General features: G+C 39.7%; 2 protein-coding genes across 3 annotated transcripts in view; both read left to right on the plus strand.

Annotated features, from left to right (window-relative positions):
• On the plus strand, window positions 1–13375 carry tuba5 (tubulin alpha 5). Its single transcript, XM_085393009.1, has 5 exons — window positions 1–237; window positions 1928–2153; window positions 4072–4220; window positions 10042–10722; window positions 12915–13375. The coding sequence occupies exons 1-5, from the start codon at window positions 235–237 to the stop codon at window positions 13203–13205; spliced, it is 1350 nt and encodes a 449-aa protein (XP_085249135.1). The 5' UTR covers window positions 1–234; the 3' UTR covers window positions 13206–13375.
• A 6857-nt stretch (window positions 13376–20232) lies between these two features.
• The window catches only part of kdm5bb (lysine demethylase 5Bb), a 24765-nt gene continuing 24464 nt past the window's right edge, over window positions 20233–20533 (plus strand). For both annotated transcript variants that reach the window (XM_085392824.1, XM_085392825.1), the window contains exon 1: window positions 20233–20533. This exon is cut by the window's right edge and continues 74 nt beyond it. In XM_085392824.1, coding sequence (XP_085248950.1) covers window positions 20455–20533 — 79 coding nt within the window. In that variant the 5' untranslated portion in view covers window positions 20233–20454.

Genomic DNA, 20533 nt, shown 5'->3' on the forward strand with positions numbered 1-20533 from the left:
CCCAAAGCCCTGAATCAGCACCTTCAGACAGACCCAACTGAGAGTCGTCTACATGTATAAAGAGCGGCGAGCAGCACGCGGGACAGAACCGAGCTGTGCTGGTGGAGACACGTTACTCGTCCCGGGACGCGGCAGAGGAATTACGCAGTCTGTGTCTGTCCAGAGCCTCACTGACAGACGCTAAACTTCAGATACTCCACAACAGAAGTTGCTTTTAAAATCGTCTGAAGCAACATGGTAAGGGAATCTCTGGAAATCTAGAAACTTTAATGTTTGGTTTTTAATACATAAAAATCACTTTTTCCTCAATGACCTCCGCTCTGCACACGCAGTCTGCACTGAATAAATTAGTTCTGTTGCTCACATTATTCTTTAATCATATTTTAAGGGCCTATACCCTGAAGAAAGTGCAAGTAAATACACTTTGGTATATTTTTAATGTTTCTCGAAAAAAGGGACCTTTTTTCCCTTTTTAATTCAAACCTACATTGAGTGCTTGGACCTGGATGTGTCATAATTTTGCTCATGATCTTCCAGTTTTCTTTTGTTCTTCCTATTAGGTGGTTTAATCTGCAGTTTGTAGCCTATTTATTGGTTCATATTTAAGATTTGCTGCGCATGTTTTAGCATTCATGTTCTCTATTGTCTCCCTATAACTTAAAAACTGTCACTCAACAGTGAAAAACCATCTAAGGGGATGTTCTGCCTCTGGGTAAAACGAGCTGAAATTTTCAACATGCTGAAACACGACTGGAAGATTTTGGAAGATGCACCAGTGAAGTGTTGAAATGAGTGTGGCCTGTTTTTCAGTATTGTTTACACCTAACAATAGACAGACAAAGGGCACAGACACAGCACAAAAGAGAGTGTATTAGGAGATGTTTGTGCTCTGAGCTCTTAACTGCAGTGCGAAAGTAAAATTCTAAGCCAAATTATGAAATCTAATTACTTTAAATATTATTTGATTTTTAAATAAGTGGATTATTTTACATATTTTACTTTCAGCATAATTTAAAATTGAGCAATTTCATTTATTTTTATATACTTACATAGTATCTCTTCATTAATGTTTTTCTTTTCTTACAGGTGTTTCTTTTTAGCTTAAGTTAGGATTTTACATCTTCAGTTTATGTGTCTGAATTAGAGTAACTCGACTTCTTTTAGCATTTCTTTATATTTTGAAGAATCAAGTTTAAGCAACTCATCAAATAATCATTGTCATATTTTGATTTATGGACACTTGAACATTCTGCCTGCATTTTTATAAATCCTCCAAAATAAAGAAAAATAAACAAACAAAAATCACATCAAATGTGATTAAAGCATTTTTCTCCAAAGTAAAACTTTTTTCTTTTCTTTTCTTTTTTAATTCAGTGATAATTAAATTTAAATACTGAGGACCTTTTCTGTTTGGCTCCCAGTTTAAATCTGTGGTTTCACAACAGTAAAGGAAACAAGTCTGTTTTTACCTATGTGAGAGATTTGAATGCATTTTCTTGGTATTTTGGGCTTTGTCATCAATACATTTATTATTTTATAAACCTTTTATTCCACTCGAGTAAAATTTAAGCAAAAATGTTTTTAAAAAAGTTTCCAGTAATTTTCCTTTGGCTCTGAACAAAATCTCTTTGGGTGTTGCCAGAAATTCCTCTATGCAGAAAAACACCCTAATTAAGTTTCTCTGGTAAAAAAAAAGAAAAAAAAAGAAAAAAGAAAACTTTCATTGTCTGCTACTGTGCTGAGCACCTTTATCTGAAATGAGTCTGACTTCAAATATGCATCCAGCATGGCAAAAAAAGTACAGTTTTATAGTTAACTTGTCTTCTAAAGATCCTTTTTTGTGAATCTGAATGATGTTTCCAGTTGGTGACTGTGCTGATTTATACTTTGTGTCTATGATAAGCTTCCAACTTGATCTTCTGTGCAGAGGGAGTGCATCTCTATCCATGTGGGCCAAGCAGGTGTCCAGATGGGAAATGCCTGCTGGGAGCTCTTCTGCCTGGAGCATGGTGTTGGGCCTGATGGCGTCTTCCTGGACTCTCCAGCTGAAGCAAACTCTCGAGAAGATCCTTTCAACACTTTCTTCAACACTGGGAGCTCTGGGCGTCACGTTCCACGAGCGATATACGTGGACCTGGAGCCCACTGTGGTTGGTGAGCAGCTTTGATTATGTGCTTTTTTTACCCTCCTTATTTTTTTAATTATCATTTGGGGTCCAATTATCTGTGGTCATAAGTATCAAGTGTTACGCATTTCAATCCACATGAGCCATGGGCAGTTAAGACTGGTATCCAGGCAACAAGTGCAGTCGTGAGTCCTTCACCTTTTATTGAATGGATATTATGTAAACAGCTGGATGTGGAAGGTAATATTCAGTGGATTTGAGCAGGGAAAGAACATTTTCTTCCATTATGTCTCAACCTTTTTCCAGACTTTTATTGTTTCATTTGATATAACTGCTTACTAAGCCTTCACTGAACGGTCTTAAAATTAAATATTTCTTTCACAAATTTAGTTTCTCTAAGGTTCTGCAAAAAAACCACATGACCTGTCGATAAATAATGAAAAGTAACATAGTTAAGGAGCAGACCTTCACTACAGCCAGCCCAAGCAGCAGCCTCTGGGGCTGAAAAATGAACACAAGTGTCAAAAGCTGCAGCTCCTCTAATGGCCACTTGAGGTGAGTCAATCCCCAGAGAACTTTATATCATTTAAAAGCGCATTTTACAACCAAAAAAGAAAAGGAATAAAGAACAGATTTTGCCTGTAGGGATAGTTTCTCCCTTCCTGCAGTCAGTACAGTGGTGGATATGCCTGCCTGCTAGGCCTCAACTCATCTGTTGAGCCACTGAACAGGACCTCTTTGTTGTATTTGTGTTGTTGGTGATTGCTGGAGCAGTTTGATAGAATTATCTGGAAAATAATGTGACATGCTCTGTCGAAGAAGTTTGTGCTTCAGTTTTGATTGATGAAATTCTAGTATTTTGTCTACTCAATGCTAATTCCAGATCTTTTTGTTTGTGTGCTGAACGCAAAGTTTATAATTTCAACTTGCTAACCAGCCTTGGCTCCCTACAGCAATGAACCCCAGACTCCACAAACCCAGTATAATGGAATAAATCCCAATGTTGAAGCATTTAAAAAAAAAACAAAAAAAACACTATAGTAGCCATATCCATTTTTTACATATAGTTTGTGGATTACACAAATCAGAAACATACTTGACAACTTTATAATATAATAAATAACTGAAATGTCCTGTATTCCCTATTTCAGATTGGTAAAATATTATAGATTTATTTATTTATTTATGTGATTAAAAGTTTAAGCAAGCACCTTCATATGTGAAGTTAAAATATAATTTGATATTTTTGACCTGTCAGGTTATCTCTTGCTACATTTTGTCAACTTCATGGCTCCACGCTGTATCACGTTTGAGTAAAGTCTACATTTTATCACCTGCATCCTCACTGCATTAGATTAGATCTTGACTGGTAAAATATAGTAAAATGATGGGATTACCATATTGATGTGTTAAAAGGTGAGGAGTGTGCAAGCAAACGCCAGACAAAAAAAAGAGTGAGTTGTTTATTAAGATAAAAACCCCTAAAAAGCAGTTCACAACCAAAATAAGAAAAAACAAAATACAAACAAAACAATGAAAAGAAAACTTTGAGGAATGCAGGATTGTGTAGTTTGAACCAAAAGGCGGGGTTATTTATACACATGCTTTTATACACTGAGGGCTAATGAGGGGAGAAGAAACAGCTCGGTAACAAGGAACAGGTGAACTTAATCAAGGATAATGAAGTGGGGAGAGTAAACCAGGTGAACACTGAGATAAGACACCAGCACGCTAGGAAACAAGGGACTACACCCAAAGAATGCTAATCAACACACTTGAGCAAAAATGTGAAACTCAAATCTAATAATAAATCTATGGACCAAACACAGTGCTAAATAACAATTCAAAGTAAAAGAAAAGAACCCCTTCAAAATTCAGGGGCTAAGAACCAGGATCATGACCTAAAGGGGAGATGAGTCGGGTCTGAATGAGATCTTTCCTTTCAGATGAAGTGAGGGTCGGAAAGTACAGGGAGCTCTTCCACCCTGAGCAGCTGATCTCTGGAAAAGAAGATGCAGCCAACAACTACGCTCGAGGTCATTACACTGTCGGGAAAGAAATCATTGATGGAGTCATGGAGCGCATCCGTAAAATGGTTAGTAATGAAAGAGATGAAAGAGAAGCTCTGCTATTTTCTTTATCAGTAGGGGTAATGGTGCTCTTATAATAGTTTTATTATTAAACCCTTTTTATTATTTGGACCTTTTATTTAAGTTTTCTTTTTTTCTCTCTAGTTATTCATTTTTATTTTTTTTTTTGAGGTTTAGTGACTGTAGTTTAAAACGTTTTGGATTTTTTGGTTGTTGGTTTTTTATATAGTTTATCTGTGTTACTAGACTCACAGTTTAAAATAACCCTTGTTCATCTTGTGCTGTTGCCTTTTCAGAAACAAACCATTTAAGCTCTTCTCGCTTTAAGGTGACTCCTGTCAAACAGCAGCTGTATTCCTATTGTTAGAGCAAATACATGACATGGAATAAGGAGAAGCATCATAATTGACGTGACACTTAAAGGAATATCCTGCTTCCTTTCTAGGTTTGAATCAGATGAGGAGATGGTAACTCTAGTATACCAATGCTACTGGCGTCAGTTACCCCAGGCCCGCCTCCCTGCTCATCTTAACCTCACAGCATAGCTTGTTGTAGCTTGTGTTTAAGAAACTGCTGCACCAACTTTGGCACAACCCCATAAAACCTGTTTGCACCGGTATAAAATAATAATTAGCAGAATTTAGAAGAACTGGTTTTACTACAGTAATAAAACTTTCAGCCTTTAGGCTATAGCAAGCTAACAGGTTGGTGGGTTTTGATACATATTGAACAGACGGATATGTGAGTGATGCTAAATTAAGTTACAGGAATAAGGCAAATGAGCATAATATGAAAAAAAGTCAGTTAATATTTTATTTTAGACTTGTTTATTATTAATCATTTTCAGGTTGGTACACTTTCTACCTGAAAGCAGCCAACGACAGACAACTGACCAAAGCTCACTGATCAAAGCCCACTGATCAATGGCCATCAGTACCATTCACAGAGATTTGGTGAATGGCTGCAATCACAGCATTGTAAGATGGCGAAAGATGTACCCTTAGGCCCCCTCCTCGATTCAGAGATGGTCTTTCCCTTTTCACATAAATGGCCTCCTTGACTCCCTGTCCAGAACATCCTGGAGAGGCCATTGATCAGTGGGCTTTGATCAGTGGTCATGAGAATTTGCATAGTTAAGATTAAGGAACTGACCTCCCAGCCCTTTGTTCCTTCAATGGGCTGGTTTCAGTCATTATGCAAATGTACTGTTTATAAGATTGGGGAAATCTGCAGTCAAGCTGAGACTTGGATGAGTGATGAAACGTTTCTCCCACAAAACGCTACGTCCAGATGAACAGAGTCAACTTTTGGAGATTTACTTACCTGGATGATTGAGCATGCATCAAGACTTAACACTGGCAGATTCCAAGAAATTTAAAAACTCAGGCATCAAAGTGAAATGCAATAAAAGAAAATATTGCAAGATAACCAGACTGGTGGCTTGCTTCAGTGCTCATTAACAGTATCTGAGCTACTTTTCCAATCCAATCCAATTTTATTTATAAAGCACTTTAAAATACCCAGCACAGGAACAAAGTGCTGTACAGAAAATAAGTTAAAACAATAGAATAACAAAAAACAGCAAATTAAATAAATAAAACACATAAGACATCAAATTAAAACAGCCCTATGTTAAAGCAAAAACAAGATAAAACAGCATCGAATCACCTAAAAACAACTAAAATAAAAATAAAAAACCAACATCTCACGTGGTGTCAAAGGCCAAGGTAAAGAGGTGGGTTTTCAAGAGTGACTTAAAAACAGATAAAGAAGTGGTCTGTCTAATCTCTAAAGGAAGCTCGTTCCACCGTTTGGGAGCTGCTACAGCAAAAGCACGATCTCCTCTAAGTTTACGCCCAGTCCTGGGTATCTTCAGGAGCAGCTGATCAGCTGACCTGAGAGAGCGGGTGGGTGTATAAGGCTGTAGCAGCTCAGAGAGATAAGATGGAGCTAGGCCATGGAGAGCTTTAAAAGTAAATAAAAGAATTTTAAAATGAATCCTAAAAGAAATGGGCAGCCAGTGAAGTGAAGCTAAAACAGGGGAAATGTGCTCAAACTTTCGAGTGCCAGTTAAAAGACGAGCTGCGGCATTTTGCACCCTCTGTAGATGACTAATATATAATGCACTGACCCCTATATAAAGTGCATTACAGTAATCCAGCCGAGTGCTAACAAAGGCGTGGATCACTGTCTCAAAGTGCTGCTGTGAAAGAATTGGCTTTATTTTTGCCAGCTGCCTGAGGTGAAAGAAGCTAGATTTTACCACGGCCTTAATTTGATTATCAAACTTTAGATCACAGTCCACTTTGACCCCCAGGTTTGTGACAGTTGGCTTAACATACTGTGCCAGGGAATCTACATACACATTGGGGGTCTCAGTGGGGCTGCCAAAAACCATCACCTCTGTCTTTTTAATCATTGAATTTTAAAAAGTTAACAGACATCCAAGCCTTAATGTCATCGAGACACTGAAGTAATGGCTGTGTAAGGTATCTGCCTTTTTTCTTTAGAGGGACATAGATCTGACAGTCATCAGCATAAAAGTGGAAAGCAATGCCGTGCTTTCTCAGTACAGAACCAAGAGGAAGCAGATATAAAGAGAAGAGGAGGGGGCCTAGAACTGAGCCCTGTGGGACACCACACAAGAGGGGAGCGGAGGACGACGCATAGTCACCAAGGCTGACACAAAAAGTTCGCCCCGTCAAGTAGGACCTGAACCACTCCAGTGCTGTGCCCCTAATGCCCACCCAGTGCTCCAAACGAGAGAATAAAATGGCATGATCCACGGTATCAAACGCAGCTGTCAAATCTAAAAGCACAAGAACAACACAGTCCCCAGCATCAGTCGCTAAAAATATGTCATTAAAAACTTTTAAAAGGGCTGATTCAGTGCTATGAAAGGGTTTAAAACCAGATTGGAAAACCTCTAAAACATTTTGCTTTTCCAGGAAGGCCATTATTTGGCTGTAAACTACCTTTTCAAGAATTTTGGAAAGAAAAGGTAGTTTGGAGATAGGCCTGTAATTTGCAAGAACCATAGGATCAAGAGCAGGTTTTTTAATCAGGGGTTTGACCTACTGCATGTTTAAAATCTTTAGGGACAACACCTGACATCAGACTATGGTTTACCAGCTCAAGCACCAAAGGACCAACTGTAGGTAACACCTCTTTTAAAAGTCGAGGAGGGACAGCATCATTTGGAGACCCTGCAGGCTTAAGATGACCAACAGTCTCCTTTAAAAAGGATAGAGTCACAGGCTCAAACCTGTCAAAGACAGCAGAGCAGGAAACAGAGACTGAGAGGTCGTGAGCATGAGGAGAGATTTGAGCCCTTGTGGAGGAGACCTTCTCGATAAAAAAGTGTAAAAAAATTTTCACAGGCTTCTGATGAGGGCTCAATACAGTCAGTATATGGTGCATTAAGAACAGAGTTAATAGTATTAAATAAAACACGTGGGTTGTGGCAGTTTGACAAAATAATGTCAGATAAGTGTTTTCTTTTGGCATCTTTTACAGTTCTTTGATATCGACGCCAACAGTCCTTCAGCATCTGGAATGACACTTGTAGTTTGTCCTTTTTCCACTTGCGCTCAGCTCGACGGCAGTCGCGTCTGACAGCTCGGGTCAAGTCGTTCAGCCAGGGCTCAGATTTAGTTTTAGGCAGTCTGGATTTTAATGGAGCCACAGTGTCCAAAGCAGTCCGACAGGTAGAATAAAACCATGAGCTCAGTTCCTCAGTCTGGCTGCATAAAAAATCCGGGATCTTACAGATCTGGTCAAAGACTGTTGAAAAGTGTTCAGCAGTGGAGGAGTTAAAAACACGACAGCGCTGAGCAGCAGCGCGAGTTTTAACTGAGGCACAGGCAAGAGGAACTTCAAACATCACAGGACTGTGGTCAGAAAACACAGCATCACAAATCTCTATGTTAAAAACAGAAAAACCATGAGATAAAACAAGATCAAGCGTGTGTCCACGTTCATGTGTGGGACCTGTCACACATTGCACCAGATTAAACGAATCAATAAGGTTTAAAAAGCCCTTCGCCATGGGCATATCAGGACAACACACGTGAATATTAAAATCCCCAGCAATAAGAACACGATCATATTTTGGCATGAATTCAGCCAAGAAGTCAGCAAAGTCACTCACAAAGTCCTTATTGTATTTTGGAGGCCGGTAAACCACCGCACACAACACTGTGTGAGAGCAGCCCAGCTCAAACACAGACAGTTCAAAGCTGGTGAATGACGGGGTTGATAGCTGCTTACATTTAAAATGACTTTTAAAGATCGTAGCTATTCCTCCTCCTCGGCCCAACATACGTGGGGAATTAAAATAGCAGCAATCGCCGGGTAGAAGATCCGAGAAGATGCTGCACTCACCGGCGCTCAGCCACGTCTCGCACACACAAAGAAAATCCAGTCCTCGGGATGTGAAAAAATCCTTCAGGATAAACGTTTTGTTCGCTAGGGACCTAGCATTTACCAGGCCAATCCTGGCGGTAAGCAGCGGATCCCCGTCGCTAGCCGTCCTAGAAGCCCGACACAGAGGCCGCAGGTTCCGCAGATTCACACCACGTCGGCGGGGGCGAGGAGAGCAGGGTTTTCGGGACATCCCATCTAGGCCGATGACAGGTACCAGACAGGCACAGACAGGTTCCAACGATCGCCGAGAGAAACAGAAGTTTGGCACCACTCCTTGTTTTCTGGACAAGGGCTTAAGAGAATACCTTAAAGAAGCTTTCAGCTTCACCAGGAAGCCAGCCCTTCGACCCCGGCGACGGCACTTTTGCCGGAGTGGTGGATCTGGAACACGGCACAGGTGAGCCGGGATCTCCGATATTAGCGGGGGCAAAGTTTTATGTTCAGCTTGGTTCCACTTTGCCCAGCCTTTGACAGAAGGTCGGAGATCCAGTAGGGTTAGGCGATCATACACCAAGAGAGAGTTGGCATTTATTACAATAGTCAATAAAATCAAAACAAACAAACATAACACTGGCAGTGATAGACGGCAAGCCACACGCACCGGCGCCATCTTGGATCAATACCCCTAGAACTTTTCCCACATGAACTACAACTAGAGGAGATTTGGGGGAACTTTCTCCTCCGCCTTTTAATCCCATTGTACAGAAACTGTCTACAGGCACTCATGAAATAGCCCTGAAAGAAGAGGAGCAAATGACTAAAGAACCATTTATACCTTCTTCTAGGCAATAAACACATTAAATTTTTTAAAAAAAAGTTGTTTTTCTTTAAAGTTTTTTAAAGTTGTTTAGTTACCACAAGTTTTTCTTATAGTGAAGCTGTTTGGCCCCGTATAAAATCAGCTAATGCATGCTGATTGGTCTGTTAAGGGAGATAAACTCCCACAATAGCAACTGTTTCCAAATGATAGCTAGAAGCTAAAAATTTATTTTAACTTCAACAGAAACTGGCATGTGCGTGTAGGAAGCAGTTGGTTTTGGTGGTTGATAGTGATTTCCATCAGGAGGCCGTGGCTGCTGTTTCTTCTGCTTGTGCTGCTATAATCAAAACTGCAGATGCTGCAAAGTGGCTTGTGGTGTCCTCAAGACTGATACACACGTGGTTTGGTACAACTGAAACCTGTAAGAAATGGAAAAATGGAACCAGTTGTGAAAAAGAAATGATGAAAATTCAATTTAGTTTTATTTATACAGTCACCTCAAGATACTTTATTATGTAAAGTAAAAGGCTCTACAATTTCAGAAAGAAACACCCTATCAATAAGGTTACTTACCTGTTTGATAAACTGTATGAAATTTGGCTTTAGCTGCTTTAATACTGAAAACTCTTGTGTCTCGTCAGACCGACCAGTGCACCGGCCTGCAGGGTTTCCTCGTCTTTCACAGCTTTGGAGGTGGTACCGGCTCTGGCTTCACCTCTTTGCTAATGGAGCGTCTTTCGCTCGATTACGGCAAGAAATCCAAGTTGGAGTTTGCCATCTACCCAGCTCCTAAAGTGTCCACGGCAGTGGTGGAGCCCTACAATGCCATCCTGACCACCCACACCACCCTGGAGCACTCCGACTGTGCCTTCATGGTTGATAATGAGGCCATCTACGACATCTGTCATCGTAATATAGACATTGAGAGTCCTGGTTACATCAACCTCAACAGACTGATTGGTCAGATTGTCTCCTCAATCACAGCCTCCCTTCGTTTTGATGGCGCCCTCAATGTGGATCTGATGGAGTTCCAGACCAACCTGGTCCCATTTCCTCGTATTCACTTCCCTCTGGTTACTTACTCACCAATCATCTCTGCTGAGAAGGCGTACCACGAGCAGCTGACCGTGTCTGAAATTACCAGTGCTTGCTTTGAACCGACCAACCAGATGGTCAAGTGTGATCCTCGTAACGGCAAGTACATGGCGTGCTGCATGCTGTACCGAGGCGATGTCATCCCAAAGGATGTGAACGCTGCCATTGCAAATATCAAGACCCGGCGCTCCATTCAGTTTGTTGATTGGTGCCCCACTGGCTTCAAGGTTAGTAGCCATCAGAGACATTACAAAAGATGGATGATATGAAGTTCTGTTTTGAAACCTCAAGCTGAACAATGTCACATTAACATCTTGGTGTTTGAAAACAGGAAATGGCGAGCAAGGGGTTGATCTTAATTAGAAATTGACCGGCCAGTGAACATACCCTGAAGAGTCCTCAATTCTGACCTCAATGATGTCCATAATTTACAAAATGGACATCATATTTTATTTAATGTGACCAGAAATCAGTAATTGAACACATAAAGTCATCAGAAAAAGCTAAGATGGCCATGTGGACATTAACCTTAGTTTTAGAGCTTTTTCATACAGAGTAATCCAAACTGCACAGCAACATGTTAACAACTAACGTAGCATTGTGGATGGATCACCTCAGAGGTGCTCTTGACTGAGGTTTTCAGTGTGTTCTTCCTTCCATTCCATCCTGTGGATTAGCATGACGAAAAGAAACACAACTCATAATGATTTCTATTGTGAGCTCCAATAGGTTGTCTATATGTACAAGCTGTGATCAGCTGACCTGCTCTGCTACTCTGAGGTTTACTGCTCTTTGTGGATTTACACAGCTGAATTCAACAAGATGTAAGCGGATGTTTCACAGGCTATCATGACATACTGCCTTGACAGTATACTGTTTATATTGTCTGTATACTAGACAGGATAAACAGTATGCTGTCTAGTATACAGACAGTATACTTTTTATGCTGTATTTGTACTAGATGGTAAACAGTTGATATTAATGTGCAATTCAGTGAATGAATCTAAGCATCATCAGGTTAAATCCAAATTCATCTCTACTATACTTAATGTTTCCTAACTCTGTTCATGAAAGATGCTCCATTAGCAAAGTTCATGAACACCACAGTCATTATACACCAGTCCAACACACTGGTTTACTGTGAGTTCATTACAGTGAGGCAAGCAAACCTGTTTATTCTGCATTAAATTGCTGAGTGTTTTAATGCAACCTTTAACATAGTTAGTCTACCTTAGTTTGTTTTGCAGGGCGTTCCACATGAAAAAAACACATAACTTCACATCGTGTGTAGATCCACTATGTACATGATGTGAAGTTATCCAATGAGGACTTGCATGTAAGCTTTAGCTTTCCAGTTTATCAAATACCACTGAACAGTTCTTACCTATAAATGAAGTTAGGTACAGCTGCTTAAAATGGCTATGGCGCTATAAGTTATGTACCTTTCATCTTTTTGTATGCAATAACCCCCAGTGATTGATAGACCATTAGGATTGCCTTTCATTTTTACTGTTACTGCTCAAACAGGTCTGATGTTTAAAGGCTAGATGTGAAATAATAACTCCCCTCAAATGTCTTAAACCAAAAATGAGAAGCCTGTTTTGAAAATGTAAAGAGTGGAAAGTACAGTTATTGGTCTTAAAATGTACGGAGAAAAAGTACAAAGTTGTGTGAAAAATAAATACTCAAGTAAAAAACAGAAAACTGAAAATTGTACTTAAGCACAGTAAAGAAGTATTTGTACTATGGTACCTACCACCTCTGCAAACTCCTCAGAGCTACTTCCCACTACTGCCTTATTCACCATAGCAAGTGCCATAATCTGGCAGATTTTTATGTTTGGTTCCCTTCAACTAACAGGATTTGTGTCTCCTCCCAGAATTTAACTGTTAGGCAAATGTGTAAACTATTCGACTAAGCCTCATAAATCCACTTTCCATGGCTGCCTGGATGTTAATCTTTAACACCCGAAAGAACAGGGTAGAGAATTTTGACTGTTTTAACCCTAAGTGGTTCCTCAGTGTCTGCGAAGGAGCATTTAAACCTAGAAATGGCTAATGATGTCAGATGTAATCAGTAGTCACACAGGCCAAGAAATCAGTCACTGACCCCATGAAATCAGGCATCACTAGAGAACATGTGTAGCAAGTAAAACACGTCTTTTTACATTACAGGTGAACATTCTCCATTTCTGGTTTGCATCTCACTTTTTCAGTTTTCACTACCGTTTGATGATTAGTTGGTGACTGTTTGCAGACAAGTCGGTATCTTTCATGCCAAAAATGGCTGACTGCTGAAATCAATCATAACTGCAACTTCCTGCAGCCATTTGCCAGTCGGTCAGGGAAAACATATTTAGTAGTTGCTGGGTTGTGTTTAAAATACGTCATGTTTCTGACTTTTAACTTTGTCTTTACAGGTCGGCATTAATTACCAGCCTCCAACTGCAGTTCCTGGTGGAGACCTGGCCAAGGTCCAGAGGGCTGTATGCATGCTGAGCAACACCACTGCTATTGCAGAAGCCTGGTCTCGTCTTGACCACAAATTTGACCTGATGTACGCCAAGCGTGCATTTGTCCACTGGTACGTGGGTGAGGGCATGGAGGAGGGAGAGTTTGCAGAGGCCAGAGAGGACCTGGCTTGTTTGGAGAAAGATTACGAGGAGTTGGGCCGAATGAACCCCGACTCTGAAAACGACGAAGAATACTGAAATTTGTAAGGCCTAAATCTGTGACAGCAAAGCTGTTATTTAATCCTAAATAACCAAAGCGATGCATTTCTCAGTGCCTTTCTTGTAATGCCATTTTTATGTGAGCTAAGTTGTATTTGAATTGTGCTCTGAATAAATTTTGTCTTTGCATATTCTGTGTGAAACTTGTCAGAGACTCGGTGGTCTAAGATGGTGCCAGATAACCACATGTGACCCCCTTACAAATCAGGCCAAGGGGTCTTTGATGCAAGCCTTTCCACCCCCCTCCTGCTCATATTTCCTGTCTGCATCTACACTTCATGCAAGCCACTGGTGTCAAACGTTACCTATGACTAATAAGAAGAGCCTATTAATCAAATAGCAGGTTACTATTTCACTCATTTTCTTCTATGTACGCTGGGACTTATCCTAGCTGCCTTTAGGTGGGAATTGTATTACACACAGGACAACCACACTCAAATTTAAAATCACCAATTCACCTGATGTGCAAGTCTTTAGACTGTTGGAGGAAGCAGGAGTACCGAGAGGAAACCCACGCAGGCACAGATAGAACATGCATACGCAACCAAACTCAGCCGTCCCCCAGGTTTGAACCCAGAACCTTCTTGCTTTGAAGCACCTTTGCTAACCGCTTCACCACCCACTAAAAATAACAGCTTCCTCTCGTTTGGCTGCATGTCCTCCTGAGATGTGTCGTTTGACTGCGAATAGCAGCCAGTCAAACACCGTGCAGAGCAACATGCAGCAAAATGGTCAACAAGGTGTTGTGGTGTTCCAGAAACTATACAGCATACAAAAATATGACTGAAGATCACTAGGACATGTCACCCTCATCTCCAGTATGTCTTGCTTGAGTTTTCACCGAGTGTTATGCTCAATTCTATCAACATATTTTTATTTTTATCTGCTAGAATAGCTTTGTATTGTTCACAGACCAAAATAATCCTTATTTAAAACTTTTTGGCTCCCTGCTGTATCCCTTAAAAGCAACTACTTTCTTGTGTTTTCATTACATCATTAAGTGCTCTGGGGCATCTGTTGTAATTTGGTGCTATATAAGTAAAATTGAATTTAATTGATGTGCGGATCCTTGTTAAATAGCAGCTTTGAAGGGAAGATGTGTGCTTACATGACCATATTAGAACTATTGCCTCTCAGGGATATCATGGAGAGCCAAAAACAGAAACTTTTTTTTTTACAAAATAGTGTTTACAGCAGTGTGAAGCTTGAATACAGTTATTTATACAATGACATCATTATTCCAAACTTCAGCCGTGTTAATACAGGCATTCACCATTGTAACAGGATAACAGAACAGGAGAAACTGTATAATAATTCCCATTGAAAATAAATACATAGGTGGCCCATGCAGTGATGCCATGAGTTGCTCCACAGGTGTTGACGACTAAATTCTTGTCTACATTTCTGTTAAAACACTCTCACAGTGTCATGACAAAGGCGGGAGGTGGAACAGCTTTCAATTGTGAAAGTGCTCGAATCTTGGACAATTTTCAGTGTTAAACACTAGAATGGATAATCTGATTTCTTAGTTAAAGTTTCTATGGGCAGAAACAAGATTTCAGAACAGGAAGTAAAACAAAGACAAGACAGTAAAGTCAGATGTATCAGGGAAGCTTCTTCTTTCAGCTGCTAAACTGATCTGCAACAGTATCATCCTCCGTCACACCTCTTCTTGTTCTCCTTCACTACATCTGTGAATCTTCTCCACGGTTTTCCTGCCTGGTAGCTTCATATTCATAAATCCACTATCCCTCCTCTGCACATGTCCAAGCCTTGCTTCCCAAACTTTGTCTCCAAACTGCTCGGCCTGAGCTTTCCCTCTGATGTATTCCTTTCTGATCCTGTCCCAATTTTCCCATAGACTTCCATAGGACTGGAAAGCTTTTTGCAGCCAAAGATATCACCTCCTGGTGGACATTTAAAAGAATGCAATGAATGCAATTCCACATTTCACACCCAGTAACTGTAACCTAGCTTTGTTACAAATTAAAAATGAATTTCCTTTGGACCCAAACCAGTCTCTGCTTTGACAGGTCCTGGGTCCTTTTGGACCTCATCTGGAGTCTTTATTGGTCTGGTTCCTGTGAAAATGTGTCAGGTTTGTTACGGAGGACGGAAAGATATTCTGTGAGGTTTCTCTTCAGATATGTTTCTCCACTCTTTGCTTATTATAATTATCTCTGAACAATCATGTAAACACTGCTGTAAGCCAATTTAGTAATTAAATGGCATTCTCTGGTTTGGAACGGGTTACCGTGAGCGCAGGCTGGACCTGCAGCTCCCCTCCAGATTCACTGTATCAGGTGATGTTGGTAAGTAGGCCACAGCAGCTGTACTTCTAAGGAATCAACTGAAATAGGATGTAATCGGATGCAGAGGTGTTTCCTCAGTTATTTTGTTTCAGATCCTTTTAAGTTTGAGATTTACAGTTATTTTGATTTTTATTAGCTTTACGTTTTCTTTAATAATAATAATGGATACTTTATTGATCCCCATGGGGAAATTACTTGTTTTTCTCTGCATTTGACCCATTCACTCAGTGAAGCAGTGGGCAGCCCACTAAGCAGGCGCCCGGGGAGCAGTGTGTAGGGACGGTACCTTGCTCAGGGGTACCTCAGGGTAGCCGTTAAGTGGATTCGAACCGCCGACCTTCCGATCATGGGGCGACCACTTTACCTACTGAGCTATCCCTGCCCCTGAGCTATCCCTGCCCCACGCTGGGTTTACATAACCACGCTGCACTAATCAGGAAAAAGGGAAATAAAAAGATGCCACTACATCTTTTGTATTTACTGCTCAGCCATTCCTCACGAGCACGTTTTAAGTTATTTTAAGTGAATTTCATACATGCAGTTTCAATTTAGCATTAATCTAACATCTAACCCCCCTAAGTGGGTTACGGGTGGCCTGGTTCATGTTAATAAGTGTTTGTTTTTATGTTAATCAAATATACTCTATTTTCACATAAATAGGGTTAACAGGCAACTATAGCCTGTGTACACTGGTCTCAGTGTTGTTGCTTGTTTTGTTTCCATGTGCAAACTGTTTTTTAATCTCCCTTCAGATGTGCTCAGTAAAAATATCACTATTTCTCATATCCTGCAAGCTCCCTTTTTTGACTTGTTGTTAAACTCAAATGCCTAGAGCAGACATGTCCAAAATCCAGTGCCTACCTCAAATGCATTATTTATGGCCCGCCACAAACAGAATTAATAAAGTGCAATTTCTTTGTTTACCTCATGTTGTCAGCACCATGAGATGCAACCAATCGGTGTATAACACTTTTATACACTCACACAACAACAGAAAAGTACGTATCGATTACAATTAACATGAGACACTGATATTCAGCAGCTTCACTGAAGTTTCATGTATTTCAGACAGCTTGACCTTTGTGTTATTTTACCGTCCATATGTGAATCAAAAGTAGTTTTATTTTGTCACCATTATTCTTGTGTTAATGAAAATGCCTGGTTGTTTTTTTTTTTTGTTTGTTTTTTTAAAAAAAACATGTTTACACCTCAAAAAGAAAAAAACGATTGAGAAAGATTATTGGCCCCTGGGTGATATCCCCATGAATAAATATGGCACTATTGGACAAAAGGTTTGGACACCCCTGGCCTAAAGTATGAAAACCACCAGTTTCCTCTATTAAAATAGCAGTTTCATCTTCTTAGGAAGTGTTAGGGTTAAGTGTAAGGTAGCAGCTGTTAGCCAGTTTATTACAGCAGCTGCCTCTGATTAGTACACACAGTGCTGTGCAAATGCACTCTTGGATGTTTAGATTCTTATCTGACAAACAGTACAGTAAGTGAGGTGGGCAAAATTAAAGCTGCCATTACTTCAATGCACACAGCCAGATCCAGGATGAATAATCAGTAAACTGAAAGACAAAGAGCCACAGATGGCACTGGTCCCCACAGAGCAGTGATCCCAACATCATGGAGTCAGTTTGGGATTATGAGACAGCCTAAATCCACAGAAAAACTGGGGCAAGTTTTACTATTGTTTGGTAAAACAAAATATATATTGCATTTTCTTTATTTATTTAACTGTTTACTCCACTTTGTGTGGAAGTTAACTGATAATAACTACTATTCATGGCAAAAACAAAAAGAAAGAAAGAAAGAAAGAAAGAAGCAGATGTTTTATGAGATACATCTAACCAAACTGCGCTCAGTGTCTATTTAAACAACGAGTCCGGGCAGCCGTTAAAAGTGTCACCTGCACGTATCCCTCCGCGCAAGCATAAACATAAGTCACTCAGTAAAGAAGAAAGGCGTTTAACGCACAACTTCATTATATTGTGTTTTTATTATAATTGGAAGCATGAAATTCGTTTGATATTACCCGCAATTCGCTGCCAGCTGTTACAGGCTGACGCTGAAGTAGAAAAAGTAAAGAGTCGTTTCACTTTTTGGCGTTAGCTAGGATTTTGAGCCTGTGGAGCAGATGCATGGTGGCTGCCAGCTAGAGGCATCCAAAGTCATTTAAATTAAGTTGGGTCAGACAAGACCATGACATAATAATGTCCATTTTAAACAGATATTAGTTGCAAACAATTGTGAAATATTGACCTTAAAAGCTTATACTTAAACTGCCTTTGGAGAAATCCACAGAAATCAGATGGTGTTATTTCTTGTGAACACTGAGAGGTTTGACTCAGTAGTGGCAAAAACACAAGCTTTTCAGAATTAAGGAGTCCAATTAAAACATATATTTGTCTTGTTTAATGACCAATCCATGTACAATGCACATGACGTGCAGCCTGAGATGTCTCAGCTGTATTGAGAAATACTTTTAACCTTAACTTTTGGCTGACCGGGATAGATTATGTATTTATTTCATGTTTTAGTGCCAAATATCTTACCCCATCATGGAACAAAACGTCTTCTGAGTTATTTATTTACAAAACCCTACTCTTGATTACAACAGTGTTTTTACACCTTTATGATTTACACAGCCTGCTTCATCTGTTTTCACCTGCATAATACTGATATTGCACAAGGAATAGAAAACACTTTATTTACCTAAATATAGATTTCACTGCCAAATTGGTGCCTTTGGTGAACAGTTTGTGGTCCCTGGGCCACGTGTTGGCCATTCCGGCAGTAGGCCATTACGCCATCATGTGGGCGGGGTCCAGTCCTCCAAAGTTTCTTTTGTCCTGTGTTAAACTGGCTGCCCCTCCCTCAACCTGGTTCTGTATTTATAAATAAAACGAAACTATGTAGAATTAGGCGAGTAAAATGTGTGTTCGTAGCTATAAGGTAAAAGTGTAGATATCAAAATGTGGCAAGCTTAAAGCTTTACATGACAAGAAACTTTCATTATACTGAATAAGCTATGAAAATGATTGAATTTGCATTTGAAATTGTGTAACATGTTTTAATTAAAAGGCAAAAGGTAATGCAAATTTTTCTGAAATTTGTTTCTGAAATTTCTTTTTACATAATTAGTGAGAAAACATTCAAAAGAGGAATTAAAGATATTCAAATGCCACAATGACAAAGGAACGTGTTTTTATTGATGGTTAGGAGTTGAATCATTGTCTGTGTAGTTCTCAGTCATCGAGGTCATGGTGGTCTAAGAAGACTGGAAAGAAGGTGACTGGGCTTCTTTCCAAGCTCCTTAAATGAGTTAAATCATTAGTTTTTACTCATTCTATGAATGCATGTATGTCACTTTATTTGATGATTATATTGTAATTTGATCTGCAAGTAATTAAATAATTAATAAGACAGTACCTCTGGTTTTTAGCGCAGTACAAACACGTCATCTGTGAAGTAAGTAAGTAAGCCTAAAACACATCACACTTACAAAATACTGAAGTTAGTTACTTCCTTTTTCTAGAAATGAATTAAACATTTTCATATACCTACACTGTGAATCCCCATCTAGTTATATAGTCGTTACTATTTAATTAATTATCTTTTTCACAAGGTGGCATACACTTCGTATCTACATAGTTCTCCCGTATAGCTTCTCTTCACTGGCTTTTTGTAAAATTTTGAATTTAATTTAAAATCCTTCACATTAAATATAAATTCTGAAATATTATTACCAGATTAGTCCAACAGAGCTCCAATTTTGGGTTCAAGAGAAAGACAGCCTTTCTACTTTTAAGAATAATCTTAAAACATTTCTTTCTGATGAACCTTATAGTTTGGTCTAGATCAGGTGATCCTCAATGATCCCTTTCTTATGGTGTTATAAGTAATATATAGTTTTTTCCCCCTGTTTTCTGTTAGTGTTGACAGGGCCAGCAGCTTAAAGAATTTGCCGATGCTGTTGCATTGATATGCACCTTTATGTATGTGAAATTTAACATGAGTCCTTATCTGTTGTTTGTGAGTGGCAAGAATTGTAGGATTGGTGTGAACTTTATTGATTTTTTATTTTTTATTTTTAATTATTGCAGCATGCTCTGTTATCCTCTTTTTTGTCTTCTCTTTACCCTCATACCACAAACAGTCATGGCAGATGTTGCCCTTGGCTAAGGACAGTCTTCTGGGGATCTTTTTCTGTTAAAAAGAGAGTTCTTCCTCCCCACAGTTGCCAAGTGCTTGCTCTTAGAGGATACTTTGATTGTTGGGGTTGTGTTTCTGATATTGTAGGGTCTTGTCTTACGCTAAAAAAAGAGAGTGTTGTGTTGTGAAAACTGAATTAAAACGAAATTTCCAAGTGGCCTAATTTCGAATCAGCCCCACGTTAAAGTGGAGTATATCCTGTTCCAGGGTACAGTTACAAAACATGAGGATATGAAAAAAATAAATAAATAAAACTATGATTTCTGTCTGTAAAGTCCTGCGTAATTTAAGATATCACATTACAGGACACGCTGTAAACTGTATTCCTTCAGTAGTTACTGATTAATACGTCGATTTAACCGCAGAAACAGAGAATTTACACATGCATAGATAAGAGCTGCGTGGTGTCTAGTTTTTCGAGCGGAAGTGCTCACTGCTCACTGCCTTGGAACATTCTCCTCACTGTGAGTGGATGTGTGTGTGTGTGTGTGTGTAAGTGGAAGAGTGTGTAGGTTATGTGTGTATTTGAGTGTGTGTATGTGTGTGTGTAAGCTGCCTCCTCTCATGTTGATGTCGACTGGCTGCCACCCACTCTAGTGGTGAATAGACAGGAAATAAAAATTAATTAATTAAATTGAAAAAGCATTCTTCGAACGGTGACCTGTCCTGTCCGAGCTACCACCGGGTCGTCCGAAACGATGAGCCTGCCTCGGCCGGACGAGTTCAAGCCTCCTCCGGAGTGCCCGGTCTTCGAGCCCAGCTGGGAAGAATTTCGAG

Source organism: Rhamphochromis longiceps, linkage group LG20, assembly GCF_057381845.1.
Source record: "Rhamphochromis longiceps isolate RC_006_pf linkage group LG20, R_longiceps_female_GT1.1, whole genome shotgun sequence".
NCBI lineage: Eukaryota > Metazoa > Chordata > Actinopteri > Cichliformes > Cichlidae > Rhamphochromis > Rhamphochromis longiceps.

Bases quoted from the DNA above. Each gene is read 5' to 3' on its own strand.
- tuba5 (XM_085393009.1), top strand. The intron at 2,154-4,071 runs GTGAGCAGCTTT...CTTTCCTTTCAG, and splicing joins CCTGGAGCCCACTGTGGTTG to ATGAAGTGAGGGTCGGAAAG. The intron at 4,221-10,041 runs GTTAGTAATGAA...GTGTCTCGTCAG, and splicing joins TGGAGCGCATCCGTAAAATG to ACCGACCAGTGCACCGGCCT.